The sequence below is a fragment of the Notamacropus eugenii genome, chromosome 4 (assembly GCF_028372415.1).
Source record: "Notamacropus eugenii isolate mMacEug1 chromosome 4, mMacEug1.pri_v2, whole genome shotgun sequence".
In the NCBI taxonomy this organism is placed as follows: domain Eukaryota; kingdom Metazoa; phylum Chordata; class Mammalia; order Diprotodontia; family Macropodidae; genus Notamacropus; species Notamacropus eugenii.
Window position 1 is genome coordinate 143,162,151 of NC_092875.1, and position 24,480 is coordinate 143,186,630.

The 24,480-nt window shown below is 35.4% G+C and overlaps 1 protein-coding gene across 7 annotated transcripts in view; it reads right to left on the reverse strand.

Moving 5' to 3' along the window:
• OXR1 (oxidation resistance 1) overlaps positions 1-24,480 on the reverse strand; it is a 588,329-nt gene that overhangs the window by 73,557 nt on the left and 490,292 nt on the right. For 6 of the 7 annotated variants that reach the window (XM_072603288.1, XM_072603286.1, XM_072603291.1 and 3 more), the window contains 4 exons: positions 18,557-18,639; positions 11,702-11,809; positions 10,982-11,095; positions 4,949-5,101 (listed from right to left, as the gene is read on the reverse strand). In XM_072603288.1, coding sequence (XP_072459389.1) covers positions 4,949-5,101; positions 10,982-11,095; positions 11,702-11,809; positions 18,557-18,639 — 458 coding nt within the window. The remainder of the gene's footprint in view (positions 1-4,948; positions 5,102-10,981; positions 11,096-11,701; positions 11,810-18,556; positions 18,640-24,480) is intronic. The other variant, XM_072603290.1, reaches the window with a different exon arrangement.

Consider the following 24,480-nt stretch of genomic DNA (forward strand, 5'->3'; position numbering starts at 1 on the left):
AAACAATTTCACTTGAAAATTCATACCAAATATATTTAAAAGTGATACATACTTTAAAAGAAAGGAGTTTAAAATATAATTCAGTGTTATCATTTAATCTTTAATTGTATGACTTCTAGTCCTTGTTATTTCTTTTGATATCAAAAAATACAAACCATAAGCTGCTCTTTTACTCCTTTGATTTAGTGCCTGTATACGTATATGTATACATGTATGTATATGTATATAAACACACACACACACACATATATATATAGCCACTTTACCTGGTTTAACAGTTTTAATATAGATTTAAGACAGGAGAGATATTTTAAAAAATATTCTGAGAAGAAATAAATATTCAGAAAAAGGTCGTTCATTTCAAGAGAAAATAATGAAAATTTGCATTTTCAAAATCAAAAGCACTATCTCTGACTGCCTCCCAGAGGTACTATGATGGCATGGATAATCCAAAGGAAAAGATAAAACGCAACTCATTTATATTTGGTCTTTAGAATGTTAGTTAATCCTTTTTCCTCTATGTTCCGAGTATATAATTCCACTCTGAATTTTAGACCAAATGTCTTACCATTCAAATTGCGGACCACCTGAATAACAGCGAAATACATAAATTTCATAACCTGAGATTACTGACAAAATTTGATTATATTATCATAGCACATACCAACTGAAGTCATATTAGGATATAGTGAAAGAATGATTATAGAGACAATTCATAAAATAGATATTTGCTATGCAAAAAAATTAAATATACTAAATACAAATTTAAAGTTTTCTCTTTATTAACTTGTATGAGTAAAAAATATACCCTAAAAAAATGGGTAAAAAATAAATATATTTTGGGGTGTGGAGCCAAGATAGCAGAGTAAAGAGATGCATATACTCTAGTGCTTCCCCCACAGCCCACAAAATATCTGTAAAAAATGACTCTCAACAAAGTCTAGTGCAGCAGAAGCCATACAACAACAAAGCGAAAGAGGTTTCCAAAGGTAATATGGAAGGCCAACAAGAAAGGTCTATCTCACAAGACACGGAGCGGAATGGAGCCCAGCCCTGGCCATGCAGCAGGGGAAAGAACAGGACAGGAATAAGCCTCCAGGGCAGAATTACCAGCAGGGAGGGTCCCAGATAACCTCAACCCACAAGCAACAAAGAAAGCTCCAAAGGTCAGTGTGGGAGGGCTTTCCCAGCTGGGCAAGAAGGGAAGGGGTTCCTCCAGCAATAGCCCCAGGCAACAGCAGAGGCCACTGCAGCAGATTGCAGGCCACTACAGTAGCCAGGAAGCAACCTGGGTCCACTGTCCAGGCAGCTCAGCTTTTAGTCTCTGGAGGTAGGGAGCAGCTGATCTAAACCCCAGCCCTGAGTGACAGCCCCACCTCTACCCAAAGCCCAGGGGAACCGAGCAGTTAAGTCACATCTCTTCACACAAGAGTCAGAAGTCAAGCAACTGGCTGGGAAAATGCTCAAAAAAAGGGAAAAAAAATAATAGCATAGAAGGTTACTTTCTTGGTGAATAGGTGTCTCCTCCCATCCTTTAGGATGAGGAAGGACAAGGCTTACTGTCACAGGAAGTTAAGACCACTGCCTCCAGGGCCTCCAAAGTGAACTTAAACTCGGCTTAGGCAATGGAAGAGCTTGAAAAGTCATTTAGCAGCTTGCTAAAGGAGAACCAAAAACATGCTGAGGAAAATAACACCTTTAAAAAGAGGCTAACTCAATTGGAAAAAGAGGTCCAAAAAGCCAATGAGAAGGAGGCATTAAAAAGCAGAATTAGCCAAATGGAGGAGAAGGTTCAAAAGCTCACTGAACAAAACAGTTTTTTGAAAGAGAGAATTGAGTTCAGGGAAATGAATGACTATGAGTTTAACCAAGCAGTTAAAAAACAAAATCAAAAGTTTGAAAAAAATAGAGGATAATGTGAAACATCTCACTGGGAAAACAACTGACCTGGAAAATAGATCCAAAAGAGACAATTTTAAAATTATGGGACTACCTGAAAGCCATGGTCAAAAAAAGAGCCTAGGCATTATCTTCCATGAAATTATCAAGGAAAACTGTCCTGATATTCTAGAACCAGAGGGCAAAATAATATTGAAAGAATCTACCAATCACCTCTTGAAAGAGACCTGAAAAGAGAAACTCCTAGGAATATTGTGGCCAAATTTCAGAGTTCCCAGATCAAGGAGAAAATACTGCAAGCAGCTAGAAAGAAACAATTTGAGTATTGTGGAAATACAATCACGTTAACATAGGATCTGGCAGATTCAATATTAAAGGATCAAAGGGCTTGGAAAAGGATATTCCACAAGTCAAAGGAACTGGGATTAAAACCAAGAATCACCTACCCAGCAAAAGTGAGTTTAATACTTCAAGGGAATATATGGTCATTCAATGATATAAAGGACTTTCAAGCATTCATGATGAAAAGATCAGAACTGCAGAGAAAATCTGACTTTCAAACACAAGAATAAAGAGAAGCATGAAAAGGTAAACAGAAAAGAGAAATCATAAAAGACTTTCTAAAACTGAACTATTTACACTCCTACATGGAAAGAAAATATTTATAACTCTTGAGACTTTTCTCAGTATTTGGGTAGGTAGAGGGATTGTATACACACACACACACACACACACACACACACACACATATAGACAGAGAGTACAGGCTGTGTTTAATCAGACGAGATGATATCCACAAAAAAAAAATATAAAATAAAAATTAAGGGGTGAGGAAGAAAAATACTGGGAGGAGAAAGACAGAAATGGAATGGGGCAGGCTATAACTCAAAAAAGAGATAAAGAAAAATCTTGTTCAATGGAGGAGAAAAGGGAGAAGGTGAGAGAGGCAAAGTGAAGCTTACTCTCTCCACATATGGCTTAAGGAAAGAATAACATGTTCATTAAATTTGGTATGAAAATCTATCTCATACTACAGGAAAGTAGGGGAGGAGACGACAAGTGGGGTGAGGGGAATGATAGAAGGGAGGGCAAATGGGAGAAGGGAGCAACTAGAAATAAACACTTTTGGGAAGGGACAAGGTCAAATGAGAGAATAAAAAATAAAGGGGGATAGAGGGCAATATAGTTATTATTATACAACACGATTATTATGGAAGTCTTTTGCAAAATGACATATATTTAGTCTGTACTGAATTGTTTGCCTTCTCGGTGGGGATGGGTAGGGAGGGAGGGAGTGAGAGAAGTTGGAATTCAAAGTGTGTTAGAAACGAAGGTTGAGAATTATTATTGCATATAACCAAGAAATAAGAAACACAGGTAATGGGGTATAGAAATTTATCTTGCCCTACAAGAAAAGAGAGAAGATGGGGATAAGGGAAGGGTGGGGTGTGATAGAAGGGATCGTTCATTGAGGAAAGGGGTAATCAGAATGCCAGGTATTAGGGGGTGGGGAGAGGGGAGAGATGGGGAGAAAAACTGGACATGTTACAAAGTGATGTAAAGGCAATTAGTGTTAAAAACAACTGACAATTCATCACTGAGACTAAATCAAAGACATTTTTAGTTTGGGGAAAAGAATTTTAGTCCAAGTTTTCTAGAGGCAGGTAACTTTGGGTAAAATTTAGCACTGATGGAAAAGTTAAGGTTTCAATAGCAAATTTGATTTTATGATTCTTATTTAAGCAGGAATTAGAACAGGTATAGAAAGGCATGTAAGCCACTTAAGACTTGCCTCAAAAGATGTTCCTTAGCCAATGTGAAATCATAGTCATATCTGAAACCTGGTTATTGGAACTTGCTATTTTAAGATGCTATGGGACTATTAAGTGACTGTTCTGAGTCTAACTCCAGGTATGGATAGCAAGAAAGGCAGTCTGAGCCTCCAATCCATGATGCCATACCAGATGCTGGTATGAACTGAAAAAGGTGATCTCATGGGAAAGGTGGGAGAGCGGCTGTTCAGCCTGGGTTGAGGTAGGGTTCTCCTGACTCATTTTCCCCACTGACACCTGGCAGACTTTAAGCCTGACTGAATGCAAGTTGACAATCTACTCCTGCCTGGAACTGACATGAAGTTGGGGAGATATCGTTTCCCTGCAATGTCTCTACCCTTAGTGGCAATTTCTTATAGTCAAAAGGTTTGTAAGCTTAATACCAGATCTATTAAATTATAGATATTTGGTAAGGGAACATCCAAGGTTAAGTCTAAAATTAAGCTTAGGACCTTAGACCAACAACAATAAGTTAGGGTCCTTTAATTCTTAATAATAGTGTGGAGACAATTAGGTCAAGGGCTTATGAAGTCAGCATACATAGTTAGTATTTGTGTCTCAGTTGGTTAATATTAAAAAAAAAAAAATTCATTTGTGATCTATATTGTAAATGCTTTAAAAGAAGTATCACCTGACCAAAAGTTGGAATTGTTTTATGTGATATGAACTGTGTTAAAAATGGAAAAAAATTTTTTTTATAAAAAATAAAAAACAAGGTAAAAAATAGTTTGAGTTACATAAAACTGACACATTGGTGCCAGATTACTTTCTGTATATTTAAATCACTTAATAGTGTTGGCTTTATATAGTGCCTAGGGTAATTTTGCATCAAATTAATTCTTTTTTATAAGCTTGCTACATACTGTATGCCGTTGCTATACTGAAGATCATATATATATGTGTATATATATGTGTATATATATGCATACATATGTATCCCATATTGATGTATGTCTACATTGTCTCTACTAAATTGTAAGCAAATGGTAAAAACAGATAGAAAAGGATCATGCTTATGGAAGCTACTACTCAATAGCACCTTCCTCTTTGGGTACTCAAACACCGTAATACTTATAATAAAGAATAACTCAAAGCTACAGGCTACTTACTGCTAAAGGACTGTTGCTTTTAGATGCTATCTAAATGAGTTATAATCTAGTAAAACATAAATATTCAATAATATTCCCTATCAATTTAAATAAAAGTCACTTAAATACCTTGCCACTGGTAATGTACTTGCAATTAATTTTAAGAAATTTCTCAGTAAATGCTTCTTCTTCTTCAGAAGTAGAAGATACAACTCTTGTTGAGCGAACACAAGTAAAAGCAGAAGAGGGAGTTGTCTCTTTATGGTGAACTCCATCTGTATCCTACAAAATAAAAAAAATGCTGAGCATCACATACCTGATCAAAGTTCCATCAGAAAGACTAAATTTAATACTAGCAGCTAGCATTTTTTTAAGATTTTCTAAGTGCATTATAAATTTGTCTCATTTTATTCTCTTAATCACTCTAGGAGGTAGGTACTATTATTATTCATATTTTACAACTGAACAAATTGTGGTAGACAGAGGTTAAATGACTTGCTCAGAGATAGGATTTGAACTCTGGTCTTCTTTAAATTTATCCTTGTTAAATGTGTAGGCAGATAGTGGACAGGCTAGAGTTAAAGGGGAACACCAAGAGGTTGTAACTTGCTCAGGGTCACATGGCCAGCATATGTTCAGATCTTCCTGACTTTAAGGCTAGTCTTCTACCCATTACATCATACCACTTTTCCTATGTGTTTTCATTCAAAAAGGTTTATGTAACCTAATGGGGTACAGAGAGGTATGATGTTTAGGACAAGGGAAGTGTGGCAACAATATAACTGTCAAATATCTAGAATAAATTTTAGGAAGGATGACGATAAGTTGGAGAAATGTCTTGAAGGATAAACCAAATTAGTAAAGGGACTTGAGTTGATTCCATAGATGGAATTGTTTAACTAACCAGGAATACTTAGCCCAGAGAATATAAGACATAACTGGGATATGAGCTGTCTAATTCATGTACTTGAAAGAATTTCATGTGGTATAAAAATTTGACTTGTTCTGTTTACACACACCGCTCCCCACTCCAATAGGACAGAACTACTTGTAATAAGTGCAATTGCAAACTAAGACATTGTTAATGAATAACTATAAACTAGAAAAAGCTTCCTTGGGAAGTGGTGGATTGTTTTTCCAGATATTTTCAAAGCAAAGTTAGTAATCATTTGTCAGGTATCGTGTAGATCCCTTTCAGCTATGGCCTTGACTACATGAACAGAGATTCCTTCCAACCATAAAAATCTGTAACTATATTTAATGATAAATAAGTAACTTCTTCCAATATACGTAGTATTCTTCCTTATTCCACTAAGTGGGAGTCTTAGAAATTGTGTACCATATAAGTTTCTTGGTTGTTCAGTCATTTCAGTCAAGTCTGACTGTGACACTCTTTGTTGATGTTGTTATCTTTTAAGCAGATAACCAGAGCAGTTTGCCATTTCCTTCTCCAGTTCATTTTATGGATGAGGAAACTGAGGCATAAGGGTTAAATGACATATTTAGGGTCACACATCTAGTAAATATCTGAGGCTAGATTTGAACTCAGGAAGATGAGTCTTCTTGACTCCAGGCCTGGTACTCCATCCATCACACCACTGAGTTTACCCTATAACAAAGAACTTCAAGTAAATTAAGTTACTGATAAACGTATCTTCACGATTCTTTTAAATCCTCACATAAGCTTACACATGGTTGCTTAAAATTATGGTCAAAGCTGTATAAAACGCTCCTAAATTAGTAATTCTGCTTCTTACTTTGAATTGTTTGTGATGCTTCTTTCCATAGTACTGTATATTTTTCTCATTTGTCATTCTTACACTGATGCTTCAATATACTTAGTCACTCCCAAAGCACTGAGCATTTAGTTTACAGATTTTTTTTTTTTTGCTATTAAATATATATTAACTTAATTGTAAATATCCTTACTAAAATTATCTTTTTTCTTTTTGTCATTCCTTTGGAATATATTTCCAACCTCCTATAACGTTCTTCTCTTATCTCTGATCATGGTATAGAAAGAAAAAGTTTCTTAAAAATTATGCAGATTACAAGTTCTGCAGATGACTCCAATGATGGACTATTTCTGCTGAAGATTGATTTAGTTAAGTTTGAAAAAAGAATTATCCTCTGTGTGGGTTACTAGATGATGAATTTTTTTACAGCAACAACAATTTATGAAGACCATCTACTAAGACACAGACAGCTGTGCTCTTGTGGGCAGGGTAGTCACACTAAAAAGACCTCAGATCCTTGAAATATGGTAATAAACATATTTCAAGAAGTGGGATTACTGTATGTCAAAGGGTCAATCCAATTTAATTAATTACTTATTGTGTGAAGCTGCTGATGGTGCAGTGGATAGAGTGATTGCTAGACCAGGAGTTAAAAAGATCCAAGTTCAAATAGGGCCTCAAGCACTTATTAGCTGTAGCACAGTAGGCAAGTCATTTTAATTTCTTCTTGCCTTAGTTTCCTCAAATGTAAAATGGGATAAGAACAGCACCTACCTCCCAGGGTTATCGTGTGGACCATACAAGATATTTGTAAAAAGCAGTGAGCATATTGTCTGGTATATAGCAGACACCATATAAATGCTTATTCCCTTTCCCTTCCCCATACCATCAAAACTGCTTTCCAGAAATACACTGATTTTATCATACCAGTAATGTTTGTATATCTAGTACTTCACAGCCCCATTCATCACTGAGTTTGATCACTTTTATTTTTATTTTGTTTTCAAAGTGATGGGTATGATGTAGCAACCTTGAAAGTTTTAATCTGCATTTATTTCACTGTTCAATGATGTTGAAAATGTTTTCAGCTGTTTATGTTTTTTCTTTTGTGAATTCTCCAGAAGGCAACAGACATAGTTAAATATGCTTTCTAATTCATTTTGTTCCCATCCTTCAGAACATGGTAATTGCTACCTAAGATTTCTATTTCTTAAAATCTCATAATAAACCTAAGTGTTCAAGAAGGTTTTATAGTAGCAGACAAGAGTGGGGAAGGAAGAGATAAACAGTAGAGTCCTGAAAAAGTAAAATTTACTTTTTATTATATATTTAAAATCAAGTACTTTAAAAAAAAATTGGTGTTTTTTAAATCAGGTCAACTTGTATGAACAAGTATTCTTATGAAATACAAATTATCCATTTTCAAGAGGTACCAATAAAAATAATATTTAACTTTTACAAAGTTTTATATTCAACCACATTTTCCTTTTACAATTATATTTGAAATTTAGTTTTGAAATTGTGTTCTAAATTTATTAAAGAGAATTAAAATATAAATATTCTTTAATGTAAGAAGCAAAACATACATGGCTAAAAACGTGTAGGAAATACAAATTTCACTTTAGTTTTTCTTACTAGCAATCCAGTGACAATCTAGCGACAATTCAGGGATTATAACAGCAAGCTGGTGACCCTGAATTCTTGAAACCCATGAAAGTAGGATGAGAGGGGCTGTACCAAGCTAGAAAAAGTCTAGACATGAAACCAGCAAGTCACTAGTGCCTCACTGCAAGCAGGCTACCCAGTTCTTGAAGATGTCTTTGCTCATTTCCCTCCAGGCTACACTCTGGACTTCCTCTACCATGCCCCAGTTTTTCATCCTGAAGCCTCCTCTGAACCTTAGAATTCACACACGGGAAGTACCCTCCAACTAGCAGCCTCTCTTCTTGCTGAATGATTCCCCGGAGACCAGTTATGTCTCACTCTTCTCCTGGCTATACACCTATTTCCTCTCCCCTCTTATTTCCAATACCTTTCCTTTTCTAACAATTTCTCATTTATCCTGCATATGCTTGTTTTGTATATATTTGTTTGCGTATTATTTCCCCCTTATATTGTAAACTACTTGAGGGCTGAGATTGTCTTTTCCCTCTTTCTGTATCCACTGTTAAAACTTAGCATAGTGCCTAGCACAAAACAAGCCCATAATGTTTTTTTCACTGACTGCCTGATCATGCCCCCATGCCAATAACTTTCCCTCTACCCCTTTCAGCTTCCTTTTATTTGCTCTCTTCTCCTATCTTTTTACTTGTATTTGTAATATCAGTACATAACAGTTCATGGCATACAGTAAGTGCTTAATACTTGCTGACTGATGGATTGGTCACTGTACTGCATAATACAATGAGATCTGTTGTCTTACGCAATCCTGTTCTGCTTCTGCTAAGATGGTAGTAGAGTGGCAAATGGTGCTAATGATCTCAGACAATTTGTAGACTATACAAACATTCAATTCAACAACTGTTAACTCTAAATGTGAATTCTTTGTCCAAAGACTCACAAGGTGACACCTATTAGAAAGTTTCTCAACGCATGGTCCAGGGAACCCTGGGAAGCACACCAGGTTAAAACTATTTTCATAATTCTACAGATGGTCCATTATGGCAAATGCAAAAATTCTTTGAAGAAGGTCCTCACTACTTTTTTAAGGGCATAAAGGAGACTAAAAAGTTTACGTACCATTGTACTAGAAGAACAGAAAACACATTCTTCCTATAAATGAAACTAGAAAACATACTGGTGAAACTCAAGGTTAATTCAGAAGTTTTCCTCAAATTGGGTTATCAAAGGAGTTGGAGAGATTGATTTCATGATTCACTTAATTGTATCAAGAAATATTCATAAGGCATTTTGTCATGTCACCTTGTAAGGCTCCTGTAGTGCCTGGCATTTAGTAGGTACTTAATAAATGCTTATTGATGGATGGCTCACATGAATCGGATAACTGCAGCTTATTTGACACGTTCCTAAAAATGAAGAATTTCAGAAAGTTCTCCAAACTAAATCAACATATTTCTTGACACTCAACAAATAACTTCAATATAACTGGTAGGTACAGAGAGAAAGGAGAAAAACATGTTAAAAGAGATAATTCTGGATCAAGGAGATGGCATAATAGGAAAGAGCACTGAAGTAGGAGTCAGACTTCAGTTCAATTCTGACACCTACTTAATGCCTCTATGTGACTTTGAGTAAATCACTTAACCTCTATGGATTTCAACTTCCTATCTATAAAATGTAGGGCTGGATGTCAAGATCCTTAAGGTCTCCTTCATCACTAACAACCCATAACCCCAAGAAAGAAATGAAAAAAAAGGCAACTACTTACAGAAGTCCTATGCCTGTGTATCTTAAATACATTCTTCAATAAGAGAGGTGGTCACTCTCTTACCAAAGAGGCACTGAGACATAAGGAGCACCAGACATCACCACAAAAAAAATAAAACTATATACTAATGTTGAAAATCACTAGATACATAAGAATCATTTCAGAAACAGCTGCCAGTTAATATTATTCATAATTAGAACAAAAGTCAAACTGGATCAAGGAACTAGAGATATTTAGTCTGGGATTTTAAAAGACCTGGGGGAAGAGAGTGGGATGTGGGTGGAAAGGAGACATAATAACTGATTTTAAATATTTCAATTAATTTTTATTTCCTGTCAATTTCTGGGATTCTCTACCCTCTATTAGGTTTTACTGAATATTTCATCTGGGGAAGCAGCATGACACAGTAGAAGATGTGCTGCATCTGGAAACAGGGTCTGGGGCTAGGGATACTGGTTCTGCCACTTACTACCCAACTAGCCTCCTTAGATATAAAATGAAGTGACTTGCACTAGAGGGCCTTTAGATCTTTTCAGCTCTAAAATTAATTTAATGCATTTTTAAAAAATCTGCATAGGATGACATGATGACAAGTTTATGAGAAAAGCTAACTAGTGAGCAGAAATCTATTAAGCCCTTACTACTTACAGGGCATTAGGTTAAATTAAATGAATGTTTATAGGTTATAAGACAATGGTTTTCCAATTCTTCAATCACTCATAAGCATGTACTAAGCACCTACTTGCTTATGGGGATACAAATACACAAGTGAAGGTTTGTTTCTTCAAGGACCTCACATTCTATCAGGGGAGACAACATGTTTAATACAGACTATATATAAAATAAATGCAAGTGTAGTCAACACTTAATTCTATTAAGAAGGATGAGGTTTGAGAAGACCATCAGATCTAGATCTAGAGAATATGAAATATTTCCTAACTTTGGAAAGAGCAATTTCAAGTTGACTTGTACAAAAACAGTATTTTTTTTAGCTTGAGATCTCCTTACTACTCTTTTTCAAAAGAGGGGCATACTTACTGTTGGCTTATCAAATTCAGGTTCTGAGGAGGTTGGTGACAAGGGGCTTATAGGGCTAAGAGATGGAGAACTCTCAACACTAGAAACATAATCAGGATCAGGAACATATAATACCTGCAACAAAAAGTTCACACAAATATTAATAAGACTGGAATACTAAAATTCTGCCCCTTCTCCAAGTTTTCAAGAACATGTACCATTTCCTCTAGTCTTCAGCATTAAATAAAATATGTGATAGCAGTCAAAACCAAAGTTAAGTAAATCTGAATGACTAAAGGATAGTAGCCTATAAATTAGTTGTGACAAATAATGATAATTCCACTGAATACTTAAAGATACTTTATAGGTAATTTGGGGTATTAGTGAATGAATAGTACAGAAAAATATCAATTACACCTAATTTTTTTAAAATGGCCATTAATATATTTTTACAAAATATACACAAGTTATCTCAGTTTCTTATGTTTTACTGTTTTCCATGCAATCTTCTCTACAAACAAAAACCAAGTAACTTGAATTTAAGCAGATATGTTTAAAATACTTTGACAAACATATAAAAAAGTATTACATAATTTAAGTGATTACTATATGTATTAGTAATAATGACATGTACCTGTTGTACGCAAATAAAAATTTTCTGACAACTGAAACATCAGCTTAATTAAATCTTGTTTTACATTTTACTTTTTCTAAGTATCAAGACACAAAAACCAATACTACCTGTCCAGTAACAACTGCTCGGGAAAACAGCTTATTTAACTGAACCAGTTCATTGGGTGTGGTATCAAATTTCAGGGCGATGCTATTCAAAGAATCCCTCGATTCAACCTGTTTCAAACAGAAATAAGTCTTCTGAATCTAATTAAAAGCAAAATCTGGGAAAGAGAGCTCAAAGATGAAAAAAGACACATTACCTTAGCAGGGAACTTCAATTTTGTAATTTATTACCCCAGTCCTAAAGGAACCCAAGTGAAAGTCAATCCCCTAATAAGGCTCACTTCCGAACACATTCTCAGGATCACAAGGATTGTACAAGGCAAAAGATAACTATACTAAAATCTTATGCATGAGAAAAGTTCTTTTTATGTATGTGAATGAATAAAAAAAAGACATGGAATCACAAAAACTGGATTTATCTAATTTAGACAACAACACTTCTTAGCTCTGTGACTGGACAAGTTGCTTAACCAGATTATCTGTTTCCTTACTTGCAAACATTCAGAATATTAATATGAGAATGGAGAGTATAACCAACTTCTTTGAGGCTATGGACTCTTGCTGTAATGTCTTGTACCTAGGTGGTACCTAAGGTTCAAATGTCAAGAACAGGATTTCGGGTGAAGAGTAACTGGAGATGAAGGGGAGGGAAAGGGGAGACCGGGGTTACATGCACAAGGGTTGACAATGCCAAGTTTAGAAGGAGGAACTGAAATTCACTCCATTGTATGCAGCCTAGGTAAATAAAAGGATGACAGAATCATGACAAGAAATCAGAAAGAAATGCTAATGGAGGAAGGAAACAGGAGGATGAAAAGCAATTGGTTTTTAAAATAATTTAAATTTCAGTTAATTGTTAAGATGGCAGAACATAAGTGAAAATTTCTAGGAAATACATGTAAATTTAGTCTGAAGTCGGGAGTAAAGATGCATATTTGGGTTTCATGTACACAGTGGTGATGTGGCAAATGCCAAGGCTGTGTCAAGGACAAAGATGACAAAAGAAAATATTTTGGTTTGGTGACTGGGAATACCTTGATAACTTTTGAAACTATGCCTTCAGGAGAAAGGAACCTTTAAATTAAATCAATATACTAAGATGGAAAACAGTGTACACCAAAACATTTTCACTGAAAAGGTTCATTACCTTGATTTAAAATATGAATCCGTACATAATTTTAATGGAAAATCAATGTTCTTGACTATCTGGAAAATATAGTGACTCTTTAAATACCACATTTGAGAATGTTTTATCTAGAGACAATAATAAGACATGAGCAACTCAAAAAGGAGTACCAGAGTTTGAGGGTGATAGCAAAAACTAACATAAAGAGAGTGCTTTATGGATGACAGAGAACTTTCTCATTCATGCTACCTTTAATTCTGTTCACAGGTATTTATTTACAGCTATCCAAAAATGAGCAATGGACATTTCTACTCCCATTTTAAATGTGAGCAAATAGGAGCTCAGCAAGTTAGGTCACTTGCCACAATCACAACTAGGAATTATCCAAATTCGGTTTAAATCCAGGTCTTTATGACACCAAAGAATGATGTTCTAATTAAAATTTTACTCTTAAAGCTAAAAAAAAAAAAAGACATGGTTTTACAAATGCAAAACATGTCGATTTTTATTTGCAGTGCAACAATGAAAATGGTGTACTTGAGAATGAATAAGCAAATACTACTTTAGTAGTCTAAAAGTTGCCATTGTTTTCTCTTGAGTGATCATATTTTACAGAAAAGATTAAAGATATTTTTAAAAGGTTAAAATTTAATATAAACAGTTCATTTCTCATCAAACCAATGTTATTAAAGTGTATTTGATCATTTCCCAGATGTCATAGAGAAAATCTTTTAAAAAAATAAATTTAACATCTTACAAACTCTTTACCAAGTAATCTAGAAACTTTTCTTTAATACTAGATAAAAATTGTATATATTTATTAGTTTGTAAATACTACACAAAGTAAAAACCAACTACATATTTTTTCTGCATCTGCTTACTTGCATAGATTAATATTATATTAATATTAATTTATGTACTTACTTCTGTACTTACTAAACTATTGTGCCGTACATATTTGGATGTTTCAATGTATCATAGATTATGAATAAGGAGAGAGAACATGGCAGAATTACTTTGTTTACAAAATATCTTAAGAATTTTGATATTATACCATTTAGAAATATCTTATGACATTTTCTTTTGATAAGGTTCCTTTTTTTTTTTTCAGTTTAACAAACAGTAAATGTTTCCTATGTCCAAGGCATCATGCTAGGTTCTGAGTATTTATAAAAAGCAAACAGGTCCCTGGATCTCAAGGAGTTCATATTCCATTGAGGGCATACAATTACAGTGATATGCAAATAGATCTGTCATTTCATCCATTTGATGGTTTGTTCCAACACTATTCATGACTGCCTATCCTGTGCAACTCTTCTCCATATTCTTCCATAAATTCAACACAGAAGGAAAATTCAGCATGCTGGAGGTTTTCCTAGATTTATCCTGAAAGAATATCAGGATGTGCACTGTAGCCATCCACATCATATCTCATTCTTGCTAAGTGATGTCAGCATCTTCTTTTTCTTTTTATTATTTTATTTACTTTTATTTTTTTATTTTTTTTATTAATTTAACTTTTAACATTCATTTTCACAAAATTTTGGGTTCCAAATTTTCTCCCCATTTGCCCCCTCCCCCCACCCCAGAACACCAAGCATTCTAATTGCCCCTGTCACCAATCTGCCCTCTCTTCTATCATCTCTCCCTTCCCTTGTCCCCATCTTCTCTTTTGTCCTGTAGGGCCAGATAACCTTCTATACCCCTTTACCTGTATTTCTTATTTCCTAGTAGCAAGAACAGTATTAAACAGTTGTTCCTAATGCTTTGAGTTCCAACTTCTCTTCATCCCTCCCTCCCCACCCATTCCCTTTGGAAGGCAAGCAATTCAATATAGGCCATGTCTGTGTAGTTTTCCAAATGATTTCCATAATAGTTGTGTTGTGTAAGACTAACTATATTTCCCTCCATCCTATCCTGCACCCCCATTGCTTCTATTCTCTCTTTTGATCCTGTCCCTCCCCAAGAGTGCTGACTTCTAATTGCTCCCTCCTCCCATTGCCCTCCCTTCCATCATCCCCCCCACCCTGCTTATCCCCTTATCCCCCACTTTCCTGTATTGTAAGATAGGTTTTCATACCAAAATGAGTGTGCATTTTATTCCTTCCTTTAGTGGAATGTGATGACAGTAAACTTCACGTTTTTCTCTCACCTCTCTTCTTTTTCCCTCCACTAAAATGTCTTTTGCTTGCCTCTTTTTTGAGAGATAATTTGCCCCATTCCAGTTCTCCCTTTCTCCTCCCAATATATTTCTCTCTCACCACTTAATTTCATTTTTTTAAGATATGATCCCATCCTATTCAATTCACTCTGTGCTCTCTGTCTCTGTGTGTGTGTGCATGTGTGTGTGTGTAATCCCACTCAGTACCCAGATACTGAAAAGTTTCAAGAGTTACAAATATTGTCTTTCCATGTAGGAATGTAAACAGTTCAACTTTAGTAAGTCCCTTATGACTTCTCTTTGCTGTTTACCTTTTCATGCTTCTCTTCATTCTTGTGTTTGAAAGTCAAATTGTCTTTTCAGCTCTGGTCTTTTCATCAAGAATGCTTGAAAGTCCCCAATTTCATTTAAAGACCAATTTTTCCCCTGAAGTATTATACTCAGTTTTGCTGGGTAGGTGATTCTTGGTTTTAGTCCTAGTTCCTTTGACTTCTGGAATATCATATTCCACGCCGTTCAATCCCTTAACATAGAAGCTGCTAGATCTTGTGTTATCCTGATTGTATTTCCACAAACGTAGAAGCTGCTAGATCTTGTGTTATCCTGATTGTATTTCCACAATACTTGAATTGTTTCTTTCTCGCTGCTTGCAATATTTTCTCCTTGACCTGGGAACTCTGGAATTTGGCCACAATGTTCCTAGGAGTTCCTCTTTTAGGCTCTCTTTCAGGCGGTGATCTGTGGATTCCTTGAATACTTATTTTGCCATTTGGTTCTAGAATCTCAGGGCAGTTTTCCTTGATAATTTCATGAAAGATCATGTCTAGGCTCTTTTTCTCATCATGGCTTTCAGGTAGTCCCATAATTTTTAAATTGTCTCTCCTGGATCTATTTTCCAGGTCAGCTGTTTTTCCAATGAGATATTTCACATTATCTTCGATTTTTTCATTCTTTTGGTTTTGTTTTGTGATTTCTTGGTTTCTCATGAAGTCATTAACCTCCATCTGTTCATTCTAATTTTGAAAGAACTATTTTCTTCAGTTGAGCTTTTGAACCTCCTTTTCCATTTGGCTAATTCTGCTTTTGAAAGCATTCTTCTCCTCATTGGCTTTTTGAACCTCTTTTGCCAATTGAGTTAGCCTATTTTTCAAGGTATTATTTTCTTCAGCATTTTTTTGGGTTTCCTTTAGCAAGGTATGGACCTGCTTTTCATGCTTTTCTTTCATCTCTCTCATTTCTCTTCCCAGTTTTTCCTCCACCTCTCTAACTTGATTTTCAAAATCCTTTTTGAGCTCTTCCATGTCCTGAGCCCATTGTATATTTCTTTTGGATGTGTGGGATACAGAAGCCTTGACTTCTGTGTCTTTCCCTGATGGTAAGCATTGTTCTTCCTCATCAGAAAGGAAGGGAGGAGATATCTGTTCACCAAGAAAGTAACCTTCTATAGTCTTATTTTTTTCCCTTTTCTGGGCATTTTCCCAGCCAGTGACTTGACTTCTGAGGGTCCTTTTCACACCCACCTCGCCTCCAGATCCACCCAGCCAGAGCTTGGGGTCTGAGATTCAAATGCTGCTTCCCAGACTCAGGGCTTTGGGCGGGGACAGGGCTGCTATTCATGTGAGATCAAGTTCAGGTGCTCAGGTCGGGGCAGGGCCGCCACACAGGGCTCAGTTCCCTCAGGGGGTTTATGAGGAGACCTTCAACAATGGATCTGGGCTCCTGCCTGCTTGGGGAGCCCCTCTCCGCTGCTGCCCCCGCAGCTGCCTCCCAGGGCACCCCACTCCCCTGTGGGCCACCCAAAAAGACTCTCTCACCGACCCCCACCACCTGTGGGTGGAGGGACCTGTGCGGCCACTGGAGATTCCATCCCTGAAGCCTGCTTGGATCTTCTCCCCTCGGTGCCTCACGGCCAAGGCAGGGCTGGGTTCGGCTCCAGGTCTGGGGCGCGACGGACCTTTCGCGTCAGGTTTTCAGGGCTCTCTGGAACAGAAATCTTGTCTGCTCCGTTGTTCTGCGGCTTCTGCTGCTCCAAAATTTGTTGGGAGTTCTTCTTTACAGATATTTTATGGGCTGTGGGTTCGGAGCTAGCATATGTGTGTCTTTCTACTCCGCCATCTTGGCTCCTCCCCCCGGCATCTTCTTTTTCTTGTACACCTTATTATCAACCCCTCTACTCTCCCTTAAAATACAGTGGAATTTTCAGACTAAACACATTTCCTATCATACAATTACATGAAAATGTTTTTTAATCTTCTTCTTTAGAATTCCTCTTGGGTTTTATGTTATAGCCTGCTTTCACCTGTAATGAGCCTCTCCATTGCCCTGGAATTTAGGCTGTTGAGGCATTCATGCTCTACATTTTGCTTCCATGTTGCAATACCAGTAGAATATTAGCACAGATAAAATGGGTTTGTGTTTTCATGGGAAGCTTGGGTTAGTAAAAAGAGTTCCACAGTTTTCTGAAAGCAATCCAGCCTGTTCTCCTCTTGTTCAACTCTGGGCCCAATTCACTGTTCACCTGAATTGTCCGTCTCAGGTGCACACATGCTGATGAATAAGCTCTACAGGGTGTCCGTGTAAATGCATAGTGAATCTGGGCAACAGACAGTCTTCAGTTAATTTTTCCTAAGTGAATGGGATGTTTTCACTATCTATTAATCTAGAAATGTATTCAAAGTGACAGATCAAAATGGTCAATTACAAACTTTAGTAGTTGTATATTCTTAAATTTAAAAGAATGATTCTGGTCTAAATAATTTTCAGAACTTTTCTGCTTTAATCTCTGCTGCTTAAAAAGCTAATCATTTAAAAATTAGAAGAGATGTCCTTATGAATGACTTTTAAATACACTTTTTTAACATGTTTGCATTTTTTTATTGCCTATGTAAATGAAATATAAAAGCTTAAACTCAGCTGTATTATACTTTGGAGGTCTATATGACTGATTTAATGTAATTTAAATATGCAATAGTTATAGCCAATCATATAAATGCAGCACATTACACTGGAAAGAAATGTTCTATGTCAATATCCCATAGTAATCAGAAATGGGAAAAGCTGATGGCAAGGAGATTTGAAGGGCATTTCAAGAACCTAACAGTCAGAAAAAAGGCTCCATTTTTTGGATGCTGTTGTAACAACCTTAGCTTTAAAGAAATAAAAATGAGCAACAAAATGTCAGAAGACTAATATCTAAAACATTATTTTAACTGTCCTTTTTATAGTTATATAGTTCTCATCATCAAAGCTATAAGTTCAGGGGAGGAGCAGATTCTAAAATAAATTTCATCAAGTCAACTTGCTTACTTCATGAAAAGAAACATAGAGTCCTAAGATTATTGCCACTAACAAATCTGAAATTCATTGATAACATATTTAATAAAAACTCTGCCCAAAAACACCCTACAATTAAAAAAAAAATTACTAAGGATTTGATTTCTATTAAATTGAGTTCTTAAAAGCTATGTACAGATTTAAGAATTCAAAATATCTTTCATGTATTTGTATTCTCTTTAGAGAATCCTCCAATACTCCAAAGCTAAATCAGCATTTAAACAAATAGGTAACTTACAGTATATTCAATGGTTCCTTTGGGCTTCTGAAATGACATTCGTCTTCCATCTTTCTTATCTAGGGTCTTCTTTTGGCCAGTGTCTGAAAAACAATGAAAGAAGGAGTATGTTAAAATCATTTTCCTGTTAGAATATTGTTGCAAACCGCTGAATAAATAACCCCTTGGGTCGACATCTAATTCACCAGTTTACTTGCTCCTTATAGTACTCAGTTCTCAAAGACAGCCACCTGTGGAAATCAGAAATTTACTCTGCTTCTTGCTTTAGGAGTTAGTTGATCAGTACGAACCAGAGAGACAGCTAAGATCAATTAACCACACAAATACCTACTAGCAGAAAAGAAATTAAATCTAAAATTACTGACCTTCTCTTTCAACAATTTTACCTCAATGTCTATTTAGAGAGGCAATGTTACTAATTGTTTCTGTACCATGTAGCATATGCTTCAGTGCTTTTTAACAGCAGGCAATTTCTATATTTCTTCAGGTAAGATTTAATTAAAGATACAACTCCCATTATAGGCTTATTTTTAAAGAATTAAATTATTCTCTGGACATGACAAGGTAAAATACTATGTGCAAGTTTCATCATGAAAACATACTTATAATATCTTCATTTTGATTCTGCTAAAACTGTTTTTCAATTGATGGCTATCTTGAAATTAGAGCTTAGGATCCCGATGGCTTAGAGCACTGCATAGCTGTTTCAGTATAAACTTCTATAATACTTTATTATGTCTTATTTTATTTTACATTTCAGTACTTCCATGTAATGAGTAATTTCATAATTACCAATATATTAGCAATACCTAGTTAAGGCTTGTTCCTCTTATCTTACTTGCCACTCTGAAAATAGTAAATAAAATATGCTTCTGAAAAAAATAGTCAACATTGTGTAACATCTTTAAAAAGTATAGTGATATTTTCCCTCAAAAACATAAAAGAACATTTAAATTTTGGAGGAAAAATATTATAATATACAAACTGTCCCAAATTTATAAATTTGGCAAATATTTGTGTTCATTCCTTTTAGATCACTTGATCTTATGAACCAAACTGATATTAATATTTAAACAATAGCTTTTGCTTACATAGATCTTTACAAATATTAATGTATATTGGATTAGTTAGCTCAGCTGTTCATGAAATATGGCACTAATAAAGTTACTATAGGCTTGAAATCCAGGATAAAAAGTTTTGCATTGATTATGGTCACAACCTTAGTAAGTACCATAACTGCTACTGACATATTTGGCAGGAAGGGGAAGCTCGAAAAAGGAATTGGGTCCCTCTCAGTAAACTGTCACTACAACTGCAGAAATAATTGTGATTGTGCTCTGCTCTGGCCGCTCAAATTCCATTCTGAATAGAAAGCTTACTTACACGAAGCTGGCTGCTGCCATTACATAGCCAGCAGAGGGAGCTAACGACACACTTCAGAACATGCTTTATACACAAGATAAAATTCTAAATTATTTTAACTGTTATTATGTTTTCCTGGAATTATTTTAATAATGAACATCTGCCAGAATCTAAAAATTTCTTTTGCTGAGGCAAACAAAATTCCACATAATTCTCGGTTTTCTTGAGCTTCTAAGGTTTGAGAATGTGATGTTGGAATTTAATTTATCACCTTTGAAACTTCACTATGGATTGAAATAACAAAGTATGAAAAGTAATGTACAAAGTTTCTACCAACTCCAAAAGGAAAAATTACTTCAGTTCTTGAAAGGAACAAACTGAAAGGAACTACATGAAAAAATTTTTCAAAATGATAATCAAAGAAATGACAATAAAAACAACTAATCTATAACTCTGAGCCTGTTACAATAGCAAAGAGATAAAAACATTAAATGTTGGCAGCTGTTCAGTCATTTCAATCATATTTGACTCTGTGACCCTATTTGGGGTTTTTCTTTCTGAAAAGCAATATGGCAAAATACAGTTACATAATGTAACTTTCCTTTCATCACTTCACAATAATTCAGAAATTAACCTCTCTGATTCCCACTTCCACAAGCAAACTTCATGTCTTTTTCAAGGTAAAGTCCCACATTTATTGTATAGCTTCTGGTGCAGCAGGAGTTGTGGGCAGAGAAGAGACAGGCCGCATTCGAGAATTCCAACCCTGTCCCTCCTTCTACCATCCAACAACTGGCAGCAGTTTTAAGTCCTCAGATACTGTCTCTATTTATTTATCAACTAAAGAATGGCTCTTTTATAAATTTAAATCAGTTCCTTATTTAACTTGGAAATTAAGCCTTTATTGAAAATATTTTTTGTCAGTTAATTGTTTCCCTTTTAATCTTACCTTTAAAATTATCTATTTTATTTTCTGTGATATCTCATCTCTTGTTTGATCACAGACTTTTCCTCTATTCAAATTTTTTTCTTTGCTTCTCTAATTTGTTTGTGATGTGCCCTTTTACATCTAGTTTATTATCTTTTATGTGGCTGGCACACAGTAAGAGCTTAACAATGACTTGCTTTGTACATGGTGTGAGTACATTCTGCTAAGTTTTCCTGCAGTTTTTTCAGCAGAGTGAGTCCTTATCCCAGTAGCTGAAGTCTTTGTGTTTATCAAATATCAAGCTACTAGGGTCATTTGGTTCTGTGTGTTGTATATTTAATACAGTCCACTGATTGTTTCATTTTTTTTAAAGTGCATCAAATTTCTTTGAGATTTACTACTTTGTAGAATAGCGTGAGATCTGGTATGATAGCCCCCTTCATTGCCACTTTTCCACTCTATGACTTCCCTTGATACTGTTGACCTTTTGTGCCTCCATATAATTTTTTTCCAGTTCTATAATGCAATCCTTTGGCACTGAATAAGTAAATTAAATTACATAGTACTGTCACTTATTAGGCTCAGTTGTGTTACTTATGAGGTATTAATATTTCTCTATATAAACAGAGGACAGGATGTCTTTATTTCTGCAAACAATGTTCTACAAATTTATTTATATCATTGTTACATATATATTGAAAGGTAGAATCCTGAATATTCTACACATTCTGTAGTTATTTTATTTCAATTTTCCTACTGCTTCCTAGTGGGTTTTATAAAAAAAAAATAATGACTTGTGTTAATTTATTTTATCTTTTGCAACTTTGTTAAAAATTACCGTTACAATTAATTTTCAGTTGCCTCTCGAGGATTCTTTAAATATACCATTCTATCATCTTTCCTTCTTTTCCTCATCCACAAAATGAGAGGCCCTATGGTAGAACGAAAGGAATCTGAGTCCTGGCTTCTCTTACTTATGGCCTCTGTGTGATGCTGGACAAGTCACCAAACTTCTCTAGGCCTCAGTAATCTCATTTGTAAAATGAGGCCATTTGCCAGATACTCCTGTACAATTCTTTGCTCCCTTCAGTACAGAGTGGAACTCTAAAAACCTACAATTCTCTAAAGTGACGTAGAGGGAATAAGGCAAAATGATATATGAAGTGACTACAACTCTGTAAAATAATATTTTTAAAGATTTATTAAATAGTTCTAAATTTTAAAGGTTCCATTCAAAAAAGAGGAAAATGTGAAAAATAAACTTCACTGCACCAAACTGATTGTAGTATTAATCAACATAATGATTATATAGAATCTTGGAATCGTAAGTGTAACATCTCACATTTTAAGGCAAGAGTCTGGTTAAGATATCCCTGCAATATAATCATCCAACTTTTCTTACTGAAGTAACTGGTTTCTCTCACACCTTCATTTATGATCCTCTTTTATAAAGGCAACTACTATTATTCATGTTTTTTAGGTTTCTATAGGTCTTCACAACAAAAAATTACTATCAATCCCATTTCAAAGATGAACAAATAATCACAGAGGTTAAATGACGGGCCCACAGTCATGAAGCAAGTATCAAGACCAATGTCTGAACTCAGACTCTGTGACTTTCTTTTTGCCACCATACTACAGTGCTCCTCTCTGAAATTCTTATTTCTAATCCAATGTCACTCACACCTAGGAATCTGAAGCTATTTTTGACATCTCTTTCAGCAGCCTGTCAACTATTTTTCTTTTTTTTTTTGAGGATTATTTTTTTCTAATAGTTCTCAAACTTTACCTTTAAAAATAAAAAACTAAAAATAAAAAAAAATCGGAGGATATTATCTAGTCTAACTCTTTTTAAAGAGTTGTATAATTTATTATACAAATTAGTCAACAGGAACAGAAAGCTAAGTGACTTGTTCCAGGAGATTCAGGTAGCATTTATCAGGATTTCTGTCTTTAGGGCCGTTTGACTCTAAATCAAGTGTTTTTGCATGACAATTAGCACCCTTTATTGCCTATTATCACCACCCTGTAATTCTTCTGAAAATAATGTGCTAATCATGCCAGTCTCCTGTTCAAAACCTTTAAGCATTTTTCATTTACTACAGTCGATGAAATTTACAGTAGACATTCAAGGCTCTAGAGAATCTGGCCACAGTTTCTCTTCCAACTGTTATTTTGCACTATTCTCTTCAATAAGCCAGCTTGCAGGGACCCTCATATATAGTTTAACGGCCCTTGCTTCTAGTTGAGTTTGACACCACTATACTAGAGGACCACTAAGGTCCAAACCAGTTTTAAATCCATGATCCCATGATCCCTTAAATATCCTCTAAAAATACCCCCTAATTAATTTTACCAGGAATTGTAATGAAGCATAATAGTTGCTAACCCCTACAACTCTGGGGAGGGGGAGGGGGTGGAGAGGGTACACAGACTATGTCTTCTCCTTTCCGAAAACTGGTCTGCATTTGCGGTTTTCAAGTCCTGCCAATTAGTTTCCAGGATTTAAAAAAAAATATCTATTATTGACTGTGACTCAGCAATTACATTAACCAGGCTTTGGGGTATCTATAGTAAGTAGTATTTCCCACATACACGGATTTGGTTGGATTTGCAAATTTTGTCTTAAAGGGAAAATACCTTATTAAAGAAGCATATTATTTACTCATTCAATCCTTGGTGTGAATTACTTAGATTGCACTGATACCTAGCAGCACTGAAGGAAGAGTCCCCAAGAGTCCCCCAAGGAGCTATCTGTATATTTTAAAGACTTTTCAAAATTTCCATAGCAATTTCTGCCATTATGATAACTTCCCACCTTTTGGTCTGATGGGATTAGAAACTGAAAAAAAAGAATGTTGCTGGCAGTATTTTCCCTACCCCTAATCTGTTCCAGAGGCAGCTAGGATAGAGTCCCTAGCCTGGAGTCAGAAACACCCATCTTCCTAAATTCAAATGTGGCCTTAGACACTTTATTAGCTGTAGGACCCTGGGTAAGTCATATAACACTTCTTCCATCAGTGCTTCATCTGTAAAATGAGCTGGAGAAGGAAATGGCAAACCAATCCAGTATCCAAAAGGAGTCACAAAGAGTTAGACAAGACTGAAACAACTGAACAACAACAGTAAATCTGTTCTAACTCAAGTACTTTCCTTACATAAGCCCCTTCCAGAAATTCCCTCTGTCTCCCCCTCCCTTAGTAAGTAATGTACCACCTCCCACAATTGAAGATCTCTGATCTATACAATGACATTTTGATGGGAGAGAGAAGGAAGGGTAATTTTGGAGGAGGGAACATTTGGATAAGGCAGATCTGGATGAGATATGGCTCTAGAACTTTGTCATTGGTTGCTATAACATACTTTTTGCCTTTTTGTTGGTAACTTTCAAAAAACATTAAAAAAAGACTATTTACAGCTGCTTTATAATAAAACTTGGAATAAGTAAGATTTAAAATTTTTATCTCAAAGGGTTCATTATAATTTCTTCTGGAAAGTTGGGACTACTGAGATTTCATTCAGATCTACATGTGCCAGTATAAGTAAGTTCATCTAGTTCATTTTTATCAATATTCTAAATAAGACTATTACTATGATATATCCTCAGAGATATACAATGGTTTTCTACTAAGAT